We start from the raw sequence: 11931 nt of genomic DNA on the forward strand, positions 1-11931 counted from the left end.
CAGCCTGGAATCAAACAGCTTTATTTCCCCTGCTGGAAGGGAAGGCTGAAGCAGGGCCTGTCCCAAACGGAGAAGAGAGCAAGGGCCAGAGAGGGTCTGTGAGAGGAACTGCAAAGGCCAGGGGCAGCGGGCGGAGCCCGGTCATATGCTGTCCTCCAGGAAGAAGTCATTGTAGGCCATGCACAGAGTGCTCAGGAGTGCTGAGTACTCCTTGAAGTCGATCTCCTGGTCACTGTTCTTGTCCAGGCTCTTCATCAGGTCATCAATGCTGCTCTCCTTCATCTTCTTCAGGAGCCCAGAGGGAGGGATAGGTCAGCCACCCTGCCTGGCCCCGCCTCACCACTGCAGCACCCCCTCCCCGCTCCCCCCCCCTCGGGGCAGCCTCAGGGTGATCCCCAGCGGGGTCAGCAGCACTCTGAACATCTCCACCCCCAGGGCCGCCCCAGCCTTCCCTTGCGGGGAGAGCCTGCAGCCCAGCCGTGTGGACAGGCTCAGCCACACTCTGTCTGGCCCCCTGCTCATCCAGCCCTGTTCCACCAAGAGGGTGGAGACGGGCCCTCAGGTGACACAGGAAGAAAACACAGACACACTCTGCCCTCCCCTCTTCACTGCCTTCAGCTCCCACTTTCCCACAGGAGACAGAGGTCAGGACAAATGGCGATGGAAGCAGCCTCCCTGTGACGAGATCCTTGTCCCCAGTCTGGGCTCCTGTTAAAGTCAGGCCTTCCCCAGGGCCTCTGTCGCCCTGTAATTAACCCCTGAGGGACCCACGCCCATTCCGTTGCCCTCATTAACTCCAGGATGCAGACGCTCTGGCAGGAAAGGAGAGGGCAGGCTTAGTGATACCCACACCTGCTCCAGTCACGGCCCAAAGGGCCACACACTCAGTCTCTCTGGGGAGGCCCACCAAAGTTCAGGATGCAACCAGAAAGGACCCCACACTGGATTTTCAAGGAAAAAGGGAGGACTCGCCTGTCACTAGCGTCCTCAGACAAGCTGGATAATGTTTCTGAACCTCTATTGTTTTTAACTGTAAAAATAATATAATAATTTCCTCATAGGCCTTCCCGCCCCGCCCACCCTGGTCAGCTACCTCCCACCTTCTCCATGTGGCAAGAAGCAATCTGTCTCCTTCCAGCCTTGTGTTCACAGACTAGCAGAATGACCCCTTCTGTCCCCGTGTCCGTGCCAGCGAGAGCCCGGGATGCACAGGCACCCAGGACAATCAGGTGGAGGCCCTGGCCTTGAGCTGAGCCCAGCTCAAGCTGGACACCCTGGCGCCTCACTCCCCACGATCCCTCACAAAGGCTCTTCCATGGCTGCATGGGCCTGGCCTCAACCCAGAAGGCTCTCTGACTTCTAGACCTTCATACAGGCTGCAGTCCATCCTCTGGACACCGCCCTTCCTCCTTCCCAGTGAAACACGACTCATCTTCCAGCATAGAGTGCTTGCCTCTGTTGGCCCAGGATGTCCACCCTCTGCCTCAGGTCTCTGACTGTTCCCTTTGGCCATCCTGCTCCCAGCTGAGACTCGAGCACTTGGAGGGCAGGTGTGTGAGCCGCAGCTTGGGCTTCCCATATCACAGGAGGGGAGCCCTTGACAGTGACCTAGTGCTTCCCCTTTTTTCCTTCTCCCCCAGCGGGTGCTCAGGGAGCACTTGGGCTTTGGGGTGGGGGTGACAGTCACCTACCTCTCCAAGACACAGCTCCTTCTTGATCAGCTCCTTTAGTTCCCTCCTGCTCAGGGTCAGTTTGCTGCCTTCTCTCCCCGAATATTTGTGGAAAGTGGTGACCATAGTGGTCAGGGCCTTCTCAAGAGGTGTCTCCATCAGTGTGTGGCTCTGGAGGGTGACGGGGGAGAGGAGCATCACCATCCTCAGGAAGCCAGACCTTCTGCTTCCCCAGCCCAGCCCAGCCCCCAGGCTTTCTCTAAAGGACCAGAAACTGGAACCCTGGATAAGACAGAAATCTACCAGCAAGTGAACCCAAATGTGCCAGGACAGGTTGTCAGACCCAAGGCAAACTTGGAAGAGCCGGGGCCATGAGACTCACCAGCCCCCAAGGAAGCCTGCACGTTCTCCTGCTTAGAAGATGCCGGAAGAGGGCTCTAGGGACAGATGACAAGAGGACTTCCCCAAAAGACCAGCTGGAGGCAGATGACAGGGTCGAGAAGGGTCCAGGGCCCAGCGCAGCACTTGTTAGCCAGAGGCAGCCCTCGCCCTAATCGCCCTCCTTGGCCTGGCTGCCCGGATCACCTGATGGCGGGGAGCGTCCCACTGTAGAAGCGGAGGGCAGGGCAAAGAGGGGGTCCGGGGCTTGGAGGGGGCTGGGGCTGAAGCCGGGAGATAAAGTCTCCCCAGGAAACCGGGGGCGGGGGGGGGGGGGGCATTGGACTTGTCCAGCTGGTCTCCAGCCTCTGGCCCTGAGAACTGCACACACAGACTGGCAGCAGGGGTGGGGGGGGGGGGGGGGGGGGCCTGTTGGAACCTCCAGGATCACTCTGAAAGCTGGATCCAGAGGCTGGGTTTGAATGGGCCCAACAACACCCAAGGGACCTGGGGGCTCCAGGTAAATCTGTGTGGCGTCCAGAGCAAGAAGGAAGAAGCATCTGGCTTCATCTTCAGCCCAAAGCCCACCCTGTGATTCTTGAACTGGATCTACCATTCACCTCTTACCACCCCAAAAACTCAGCCTCTCCCCAGCTGCAGGAGACTCCAGGGCCACAGGGGAGGGAAGGGCCTCTGGGCCTCTGCAGCAGCATCCCAGATGGTTCTGATCACACCTCCATGTCCAGAGCCACTTCTCCAGAAACTCTGACGGCCACCATTCCAGGCTCCACCTTCCCTCCTGAGCACATGCCCACTCATCAGGCTGGGCCTTCTTGCTGGTGGTCACCACAGCCTGTCACCCTCTGGCCTCAATACCCAGCTTGCCCCACCGTATAGATGAGCAAGGAGGTGAGAAGGAAGGACTCACCAGGGAAGGAAAGAGCAGACAACGTGCAGAAGCAGGCTCCCTGCCACGGCTCCCTGCCTTTATTCCCTTGCTCTGGTCCCCAGGGGAGGGAAGGAGCCAATGAGAAGGGCAGGGACCTAAGAAGGCCCAGGTCAGAGCCTCTTGGGGTGGGGCTGGGGAGGAACCCACCCTCTGCCAACCTCACCTTCCTTGTTTCCAAGCAGAGGGGAGGGGGGCACGTTGAGTTCATCATGGCACACACACCTTCAGTCCCAGAAACTTTGTTTCCCCAACCACAAATCAGCACTCACAATCTGAGGGGACGACACGGTGGAAGAGAAACCAAATGCCCTGGAAAAAAGACCCAGGAAGCATGAGCCAAACACAGGGTATCTCCTCGTGCCCTAGGTCACTCTCCACATTGGGGCCCTCCCATCCACACCAGGAGCAGAGCAGATACACCTTGAGATGGAAATTGGAAGGGAAAATGTTTCCTGCCAAGGGTGTGGTCAAGGTCATTAGTGAGTCTGGAGCCTAAGGTCTTGGGTTTTTTTTTAATGTTTATTTATGTTTGAGAGAGAGAGAGACAGAGAGTGAGTAGGGGAAGGGCTGAGAGAGAGAGACAGAGAGACAGAGAGAGAGAGAGAGATACACACACAGAATCTGAAGCAGACTGCAGGCTCCGAGCTGTCAGCACAGAGCCCAATGTGGGGCTCGAACTCACAAACTGCAAGATCATGCCCTGAGAAGCTGGACGCTTAATCGACTGAGCCACCCAGGCACCCTGGAACCTAAGGGGTTTTTTTGGTTTTGTTTTAGTGTTTTATTTCTTTCTTTCTTTTTATTTTTTTTTTATTTTTATTTATTTCTGAGAGAGAGAGAGAGAGAGAGAGAGTGTGAGCAGGGGAGGGTCAGAGAGAGAGGGAGTCACAGACTGAAACAGGCTCCAGGCTCTAAGCTGTCAGCACAGAGCCCGACGTGGGGCTCGAACCCACGAACCGTGAGATCATGACCTGAGCCAAAGTCGGATGCCCAACCGACTGAGCCACCCAGGCGCCCCAAGGAGCCTAAAGTTTTTAAACGGCTTTTAAATGAATGATTTCTTCTAAACCTCACTCATGTTCGTGGGAAAGAATGGTCAAAGACTTGGAATGGAAGCCTGGGAATCAGGGAGGAGGAAGGGACCCAGGGAGAGGTAGGGCCCAGTGAGGGGGCAGAGTCTGTGGATTGAGGAAGCGGGTTCAGGGTGCAGGAATGATTGGGGCAAGAGTCAGGGGGAGCTGCCTGCATCTCGGGAGAGACATTGTTCTCCCAGCAGTTCACATGTCAGAGCAGAGCCAAGTTAGGGGCTCGCACCTGTGGGTGCCGCAGCCCCACCCTGGCCTGCCTGGGAGTCCCTCGCCGCCCCACCGTGCCCCACCCCCAGCTGGCCGGGCTGGAGAGGCAGCAGGGACTGGTCGCTGAGCAACCGGAGTTTCCGAAACTGAGTGATGCAGAAGCAGGCTCCAGGGAGGGCATAAGGCAGCCAGAGGGAGACAGAAGGGGAGGAGGCAGGCATTTTCCTGGACCAAAATCCTACCCAGGCCTCTGCAGTCACACTCGGGGAACATCTGAGTCACCTGCCCCATTCCTCTGACGCTCGAGAGGAAAACACAGTGTAACGAGAAGAAAAGGAGAAAGCTTGAAATTTCGGTCGGGGGAGCCAAAATCCCCCCCTGCTGGACACAACTTTACCCCCTCCTTCTTAGAGGCCCCAGACCACCCAGGCTGGCCACCAGTGTGGCTTCAGTTACCCACCAGACTTTTTTTTTTTTTTAATGTTTTACTTATTTCTGAGAGAGAGGGAGAGAGACAGCGTGAGCAGGGGAGGGTCAGAGAGAGAGGGAGACAGAGAATCTGAAACAGGCTCCAGGCTCTGAGCTGTCTGTCAGCACAGAGCCCGACGCGGGGCTCGAACCCACCAACCGTAAGGCACTAAACCGACTGAGCCACCCAGGTGCCCCACCCACCAGCCTTTAATCTGAAGGGAAGTAACATCATGACTGACATTTTCTGGGGGAAGGAAAATTCCAACTTCATTTATCAGATTACGTGTCCGGAGTTCCATCTCCAAAATTATGGCCACCTCCCCCAGCCCCCTCACTTCCTCCCTCCCCTCGCCCCTTTGAGGTCCTTCATCCTTCTCGGAAGGACCAGAATGCTAAGCGATAACAGCCCTCATCCCAGGTTGTGGGGGCAGGAACAGAGGTTGAGAGGGTGATATTCTGAGCCTGCTGCAGTGGTGTGGCCTCCCCACCCCAAGGGCGGAAGGGCCTGGCAGGGGAGGGGCCTCCTGATTCAGGGCTCCCCACCCCTCCCACCCGGGCATGCCCAGACTCCATCCCAGACCTCAGCCGGGAGCAGATGTGACCTCCAGTCCCTCCAGAGGCAAGCCTGGGGTGGGAGGGGCCCGTGTGCTGGCTAAGACCCCTCAGCTGGATGTTCCATGCCTTGTAGGGTTCGCTTCCCCGCCTTCGGCCCCTCAGTCAGCTCCATCATGCGTGCAAGCACGTGATCGCCCTTCCAATCACCCCTTCCTTCCTTCACTAGTCAGCTCTCCACAGAATGGCTGCCGACACCCAGGGCTCCCCACCCCACACACCCCTCAGCCCCCACCTCATAGCCAGAGTCTCAGACCATCAGCCTCAAAGCTTCCAAGAATCTTTATTGAACTTGTCCACATCGTGCACACACCTGCTGGTGCCAAGGTAAGGCCCTGTGGCCACTGCCAACCGGTGAGACCCCAGCTGGCAGGCCCCCCACCCGCATGACAGGCATTCACTTCTTCCGGGGCTGCTTATCCGGGAAACCTTCGAAGAACTCGTTGCACATCATGGCAACGCAGGACAGGAAGACACAGTACTCCTGGAAGTCCACCTCGCTGTCCTTGTTGCTGTCCAGGTTGCTCATCAGCCTCTGAAAGGCCGCATCGTCCGTCCTTTTCTGCAAGGAAGAGGCTACAGGTAGAACCACAAAGCCTGGGATGGAGCCAGTCTACACCGGGCTTCCATCTCCGGATGGGAGCTCAGGAGTGCAGCCACTCCCCGGAGGCCTGCCCTGGGGCTCCCGCTTCGGGCTCTCAGGGGCCAAGCGGGGGCCGCAGAAGGTCAACCGAGGGAGGGGTGAGGAAGCCTGAGTATCGGGGCGCAGCTGGAGAAGGGGACCACGATGTCTTCCGCAAGGTTGTTTCAAGAATCCAGTCAGACGATAGTCTCAAAAGTAATGTACAATGTTTATTTGTTTATTTTGTGATTCTCTCTCTCCCTCTGCCCTTCCTCGGCTTCTCCTCCCACGAGCTGGGGAAGGGCAGAGAGAGAGAGAGAGAGAGAGAGAGAGAGAGAATCACAACCAGGCTCCACACTCAGCACAGTCCTGACTCGTGGGTCTCAGCTTTGCACTCTGACAGCCTCAGGAAGTTATTTAGCCTCTCTGGGCTTGCATTTCCCTTCAGTTAAGTGTGCAAAGCACCAGGCAGAGTCTGGCCTGAACTCACCTGTTCGTTGCCAGCCTCGTTCCTGCTGGGCTCTAGGAAACGAGTGGTGGATGCGCGCTGTTTCCAGCCAGGCCGCCAGGGCAAGCTCTGTGCCCCAGCTTCCCGCAGCAGTGACAGATGCCTGCTGCGGCCACAGCCCCCGCCCCAGGCCTTGCCCCTTCTCCGAGGCGCAGGGGCACACCAGGCACACTCCCAGGCAGTAGCCACTCACCCCTAAGAAGCTGGGCAGCTCCCGGGTCAGCAGCTCCTTTAGCTCTGACTTGTTGAGCTTGAACTTGTCGCCCTCCTTGCCCGAGTATTTGTGGAAGGTGGACACCATCACATCCAGAGCCTTCTCCAGGGGGCACGCCATGGTGGGAGTCGGGATCTGAGGACAGGGTCCCAGAGACACCCTTATCTTCCCCATCCCCACCCTCAGCTTTGTATTCAGAACATCAGAATGTCTCAGCCCACTCGCATCCCTCAGGGAGCACTCGATGACACTCCGCTCCCACAAGAGGAGGACCCCAGGACGGTGGGGGGAGAGGGGAGGGGCTCAGCTCCTGGTGGGGAAGATGCACAGTGGGAAATGTGTGCTTCAGGGAGCAAATTCCCCAGCCTCCCTCGGGCTGGGCCTCACCAAGGGCTCCACCCCTAGCTCAGGCCTCCCGTGACCACAGCAGCCACACCCTGGGGCTGCTGGAGGCCTGCCCAGGGGCCTGCAGCGGAAAAACCCAGCAGCCTAGCCCTAGAGTAGGGAGGGGTGGGGTGAGGTGGCGGAGGCAGGGATGCAGGGGAGGGGTGGGGCGGCAAGCTCCCTCTGGCTGGGCTGCTGGGTGCAGGGCAGAAGCTCAGAGGACACAACCAGACAAACGGCCACAGTTGCCTTCACTTGGCTCCCCACACTCGAGCGTGCACACACAGGCTTGTGCAACCAGCAAACACAAGCCAACGTGCACACGCACGTGTCACACACACACCATCACATACTACAGCAGCAGCATGTGCAAAACCCAGCATCTCAGCACTGCTGCTCAGCCCGGTCAAATCTAGCCACCTGCACTTCTTTTTTTGTGGTTTCTCCCCTCTCGCACGTGCACGCACGCAGGTGCACACACGCACACGCACGCACACGCACACCCGAGGGCCTCCACATCGGAATCTCGGCACACCTGGCCCCCACCAAGCACTCCTTCTGCCCAGCCTGCCCCCCTTCCCCCCCGCCCCGGGCCTGACACCCTTGTGTGCTAGTCCAGAGACCACGACTCACCAGGCTGAGAGGAGGAGACGAGAAGAGAGGGTGAGCAGGGAGGCAGAGTGGGGAGAGCCCAGCGGTCTGTCCTATTTATACCCTGGCCAGGCCCTGCCCATGGCAGGGGTTGGGGAAGAGTGAGAGACAGTCCTCCGGTGGCCCCTCCACCAGCCCCGCTGGACACCGGCTCCCTGCCCCGGGTCGGCGCCCTGGACAATAGGGAGCCCACACAGGCAGGGCTCTTGGGAGGGTGGGCACCCCCAGTGGCACAGCACAACCTGAATTTTCAGGAGCTAGAGGAAGTCTGTGCCGTGGGTGTGGGGGGCCAGGAGGAAGCGGTCCCACTGGGCGGTCCCACTGGACGGCTAGAAAAGGGGGTGCTTACGGGGGAGGTGAGGGAAAATGCGTCTGCCTGGCTCAGTTGGTAGAACAGGCAGCTCTTGAGCTCAGGGTTGTGAGTGTGATCCCCACGTTGGGGTGGAGCCTGCTTAAGAAAATAAAAGAAAATCTTAAACAAAATTTGCCCTCGCAACGTGGCTGCCCAGGACCTGAGGAGGGGACTCCAGGCTGGGGGCTGCAGTACAGTGCTGGCTGCCCTTGGCCCCTCTCCAAAAGGCTCTCTGCCCTGCTGAGTGAGGCCCAGAGCAGGGCCTGGGGGTCTGGAGGAGGAACAGACCAGCACCCAAAGTTGCTGCTGGGACCACCCCAGGCATGTCAGTGGATAAAGGTCCTGGGTGAGGCGGTGATGGAGTGGGAGCTAGTGTGGGGCTCAGGGATGGGCTGCAGGTACCCAGAGAGGCTGGGGAGGGGGGTGTTGGGAAAGGGCTTCTGGAGCTGGAATGCTATTAGGATGAAGAATGCAGGATGCGTGGAAAGTCGGAGGAGCAATCGCAGGAAACGGAAAGCAGGGAACGGGGCCACCTTCTCAGAGTGGGGTGTGAACCCAGATCAACCTTCAAGTGGCTACGGCATCAGGGCTGGGGTCTGTCTCAGGTTGTGCCCTTCCCCCTCCAATGCAGGGCACACCCCCCTGGCCAAGAGCAATACCCTAGTCAGGCCTCAAGCACCCTAATCCTATCAGTTCTGCTCTCTGGGCTCCCACAGCCAGGCCGGAAAAGCCCGCCCCACCCTAGGCCCCACCCCTACCCTCCTCCTCAGAGCAGCCTGGCTGAGGTCTGGGCTCCTTCCCCCGGCTGCCCTGGCGTCCTCCTTCACAGCCCAAGGGAGCTTCTTCTTCCAAGGCCCCAGAGAGAGATGGAGAAAGAGACCCCCCAAGCCCCTGGACGCTGTCCTTGTACTGACGCCCCTCCTGCCAGAGCTGGAGAGCAGGCTTCTGGCAGGCTGGCCCTGCCCCCAGACCAGAGAAGAGGGAAGGCTCGGTCCCCAGGCCCCGCTGTCCTCTCAGAAGAAGCAAACCAGACCACGTGACACCAGCACTTTATTCAGGGTGGAATGGGGTGCAGGACGGGGGGGGGGGGGGGGGGGGGGGGGGGACAGCCCCTGGCCTCGGGGGCAGAGCCTACTGGGAGCAGGGGGTCACAGGGGCACCGTCCTTGAAGTAGTCGTGGCAGAAGGTGCAGAGGCAGGCGAGGGAGCGCACGTATTCCACGAAATCCACTTCACAGTCTTTGTTGGTGTCCAGGACACTCATGAATGCACTGTAGTCACACTCCCGGAGCCCCACCTGTGCAGGGGGGGCGGGTTGAGGAGGGAGCGTGCCACCCGCCCCTGCTCCCTTCCTTGGTGCTCCCACACCTCCCCTGAACCCGCCTTCCCAGACGCCCCTGTTTGCGGCTGAGTGCCTACTATGTGTCGGGAACTCTCCACAGTGCTGGGACTCAGTCCCCCAGCAGCCCTGCAAAGGCTTCCCGCATCACAGATGAGGGCACAGGGCCCACAGCCTGCCTGTGTCCCCCAGAGCTGCCTCTGCAGGGTCCAGGCAGCCTGGCCCCCCGGGGGCTCACCGGGGTCCAGGTGGGCAGCTCCTTCTGTAGCAGCTCCTTGAGCTCTGCCTGGCAGAGCCGGTGCTTGTCCCCTGAGATTTCTGCGTATTTCTGGAAGGTGCACATGACAGCAGCCAATGCCTGCTCCAGAGGTGTGGCCATCCTCACTGTCAGAGAACAAGGGCTGACTCACCCCAGAGGCCCAGGGCACCTCTGCCTGTGTGTTTCCCCGGGGCTGCTCCCCGACCTGTCTTCATCTCCCCTCAGCTTCTGGCCCCACAAGTTCCACCTCCGCTGAGCAACCCTCCCTCACCACTCCAGCCCCTTCTGAGCCCCCCGCCCCACTGCCCCCACTGTTATTCTCCTGGCAGAGATCTCCTTGCCCTAACGTCACTGCAGAACCCTCAGGGAGAACGCCCCATCCCCCAACTGCACCCCCATACTGGAGATCCCTGAGGACCCCCCAGTTCTCGACCTATTGTCATCCCTGACACCCAGGAAGGGCTCGGCCCCAACCACCCACGAGATACAGCCCCCTGGCCTAAAGGATCCCAGCTCCTTCCATAGGAAATCGCATGAAGAGACCCTTGCCCTGTGCCCCCTTCCTCAGGCCCTTGGAGAAGCCAGGCATTCTCAGGGAGGGTCAGGTCTAGAGGAACCCCCACCCCCTCACCACCACCTCCCTCACCCACCACCCCTCCCTTGAAAGCAGGGAAGCTGCACCCAAAGGAAAACCCGGGATCCCCGCCTCCCCGCATCTAACCAGCCACACAACGCCAGATGAGCCATTTACACTGCGGGGTGTCAGGGGCCTCATCTGTAAAGTGAAGTTAATCCCACCTCTCAGGCTACTCGGGGACCTGACCAGATGGTGTGCGGGGAGAGCCAGCTCAGGCATTCACCAGTCTGTGACTTGCACTACCTGAAGCTCGCTCCCCGCTCCCTGGGGGTCTGGAGACCGAAGGCTCCGCACAAAACACCTCGCTCTGTTAGAAGGGCAGCCTTCCCAGGAACTGACCACCTTCCCCCAATCCCATCACCTTCTGGGAGGCTGCTTCCAGCCTGGGGAAACCCTGAGGCAGCCAGGAAGGCAGCGCTCTTCCCGCGGGAGCCCTGGGCCTCCCTGCTAACCCTCCCCCCGCAGGAGTCGGCAGCAGGCCCGCCTGGGGCCGGGGCTCCTCCCTGACTCCCCTCTGCTGGGCCCTATGGAGTGAGAAGCCAGCCTGGCTAGGGGCTGGGTCTCTGTGACAGCCCTGGGTCGGAGCGGGCTGTCTGGGTTCTCAGCAGAGGAAAGGGCCACAAACCCAGGGAATAAGCAACCTCGGAGGTGCTCAGCGGCCCCTCTGGGCTCCTGCCAGCCTGGCTGACACACCACGCTTACTTTTTCGGGAGGTGGGTGCCTGGAGACTGGAGGGAATCCTCTTCCCCGCGTAGCCCTGGCTGGTCTCAGGCTCAGCAGGAAGGCGGTGGAGGGGGCAGCCAACAGCAGTGCTTTTAGCCCACCACCCCCACCCCTGCAGACCTCAGCTCTGTGCAACCCTGAGGGTACAGAGAACCCCTAGCTCACTGTATCTGACTGCCCTCACCTCTCTGGTCCCTGCTGTGCTCATCACTCTGCCCCCAGACCCAGACCCCGGGGGCCGGGAGACCGGCCCGAGCTGCCCGACACCCAGTGCAGGGCAGGACGCAAGCATCTGGCACTCACCCCTGTGTTGGTGTTTCAGCTGCAGGAGGCCCGAGACAGGACATCCCTATTTGTACCCTCCCGAGGAGGGAAGGAAGCAATTATGGGGGCCCAAGTAGGTCAAGCTGAGGATGCCCCAGGGGCTCCCCTGCCTCCTTCCCTGGCGGCCCTTATTACCTGCACCCCCCCCATCCATGCACACATCAAAGGCCCAGTCTTGGCCACAGACACCACCCCCTCATTGCCTGTCCCCAGAGTTGGGAACTGGGCACAGCGCCCGCCCCTGATCTTCCAGCGCCCCTTGGAGGTGACAGGCTCACCCCTCATAGGCGCCCCCACGTCTTCACTCTGAAAAGCCACCCTAGAAGCACCCTAGAAGAATGCAAAGTGGGCGCACATTGCCTCACCCCTAGAGAGCCCTTGTGCCAAAGGGGGTCTTGGAGAGCACCTGCTCAGCACGCCCCACCTACAGGTGAGGACCCTGAGGCCTGAGACACCCTGCCTGCCTGGCCCTCCGGGTCGGTGGTCCTTGGTCACTCTGAGCTGTGCACTGGTCTCCCTGGTGTCGGACCATCTATCTGCAGGG

General features: G+C 60.0%; 3 protein-coding genes across 9 annotated transcripts; all 3 read right to left on the reverse strand.

Annotated features, from left to right (window-relative positions):
• On the reverse strand, positions 1-3056 carry S100A5 (S100 calcium binding protein A5). 4 transcript variants are annotated; one of them, XM_039218963.1, is made up of 3 exons: positions 2977-3056; positions 1692-1841; positions 1-285 (listed from the first exon to the last, which is right to left on the reverse strand). In XM_039218963.1, the coding sequence occupies exons 2-3, from the start codon at positions 1827-1829 to the stop codon at positions 142-144; spliced, it is 282 nt and encodes a 93-aa protein (XP_039074894.1). In that variant the 5' UTR covers positions 1830-1841; positions 2977-3056; the 3' UTR covers positions 1-141. The 4 variants fall into 4 exon arrangements, with proteins under 4 accessions (XP_039074894.1, XP_039074896.1, XP_039074897.1 ...); XM_039218965.1 differs by lacking the exon at positions 2977-3056 and adding an exon at positions 2676-2919; XM_039218966.1 differs by lacking the exon at positions 2977-3056 and adding an exon at positions 2669-2919.
• Positions 3057-5639: 2583 nt separating this feature from the next.
• Positions 5640-7847, reverse strand: S100A4 (S100 calcium binding protein A4). Its single transcript, XM_039218951.1, has 3 exons — positions 7737-7847; positions 6699-6854; positions 5640-5937 (listed from the first exon to the last, which is right to left on the reverse strand). Exons 2-3 carry the CDS (start codon positions 6837-6839, stop codon positions 5773-5775), a joined length of 306 nt encoding a protein of 101 aa, XP_039074882.1. The 5' UTR covers positions 6840-6854; positions 7737-7847; the 3' UTR covers positions 5640-5772.
• A 1292-nt stretch (positions 7848-9139) lies between these two features.
• Positions 9140-10739, reverse strand: S100A3 (S100 calcium binding protein A3). 4 transcript variants are annotated; one of them, XM_039218989.1, is made up of 3 exons: positions 10702-10739; positions 9683-9828; positions 9140-9402 (listed from the first exon to the last, which is right to left on the reverse strand). In XM_039218989.1, the coding sequence occupies exons 2-3, from the start codon at positions 9821-9823 to the stop codon at positions 9238-9240; spliced, it is 306 nt and encodes a 101-aa protein (XP_039074920.1). In that variant the 5' UTR covers positions 9824-9828; positions 10702-10739; the 3' UTR covers positions 9140-9237. The 4 variants fall into 4 exon arrangements, with proteins under 4 accessions (XP_039074920.1, XP_039074921.1, XP_039074918.1 ...); XM_039218990.1 differs by lacking the exon at positions 10702-10739 and adding an exon at positions 10522-10683; XM_039218987.1 differs by lacking the exon at positions 10702-10739 and adding an exon at positions 10502-10683.
• Positions 10740-11931: the final 1192 nt, after the last annotated feature.

Source organism: Hyaena hyaena, unplaced genomic scaffold (genome assembly GCF_003009895.1).
Source record: "Hyaena hyaena isolate Hyena2069 unplaced genomic scaffold, ASM300989v1 scaffold_783, whole genome shotgun sequence".
Taxonomy (NCBI): domain Eukaryota; kingdom Metazoa; phylum Chordata; class Mammalia; order Carnivora; family Hyaenidae; genus Hyaena; species Hyaena hyaena.

Excerpts from the sequence above, each read along its gene's own strand:
- S100A4 (XM_039218951.1), bottom strand. The coding sequence starts at position 6,839 with ATGGCGTGCCCCCTGGAGAAGGCTCTGGATGTGATGGTGTCCACCTTC. Across the intron at positions 5,938-6,698 it reads AGCTGCCCAGCTTCTTAGGG|AAAAGGACGGACGATGCGGC; the intron begins GTGAGTGGCTAC and ends TCTTCCTTGCAG.
- S100A5 (XM_039218963.1), bottom strand. The coding sequence starts at position 1,829 with ATGGAGACACCTCTTGAGAAGGCCCTGACCACTATGGTCACCACTTTC. Across the intron at positions 286-1,691 it reads AGGAGCTGTGTCTTGGAGAG|AAGATGAAGGAGAGCAGCAT; the intron begins GTAGGTGACTGT and ends GGGCTCCTGAAG.
- S100A3 (XM_039218987.1), bottom strand. The coding sequence starts at position 10,559 with ATGCCTGAGCTGGCTCTCCCCGCACACCATCTGGTCAGGTCCCCGAGT. Across the intron at positions 9,829-10,501 it reads GTCCCCGAGTAGCCTGAGAG|TGAGGATGGCCACACCTCTG; the intron begins GTGGGATTAACT and ends GTTCTCTGACAG. Across the intron at positions 9,403-9,682 it reads AGCTGCCCACCTGGACCCCG|GTGGGGCTCCGGGAGTGTGA; the intron begins GTGAGCCCCCGG and ends CCCCCTGCACAG.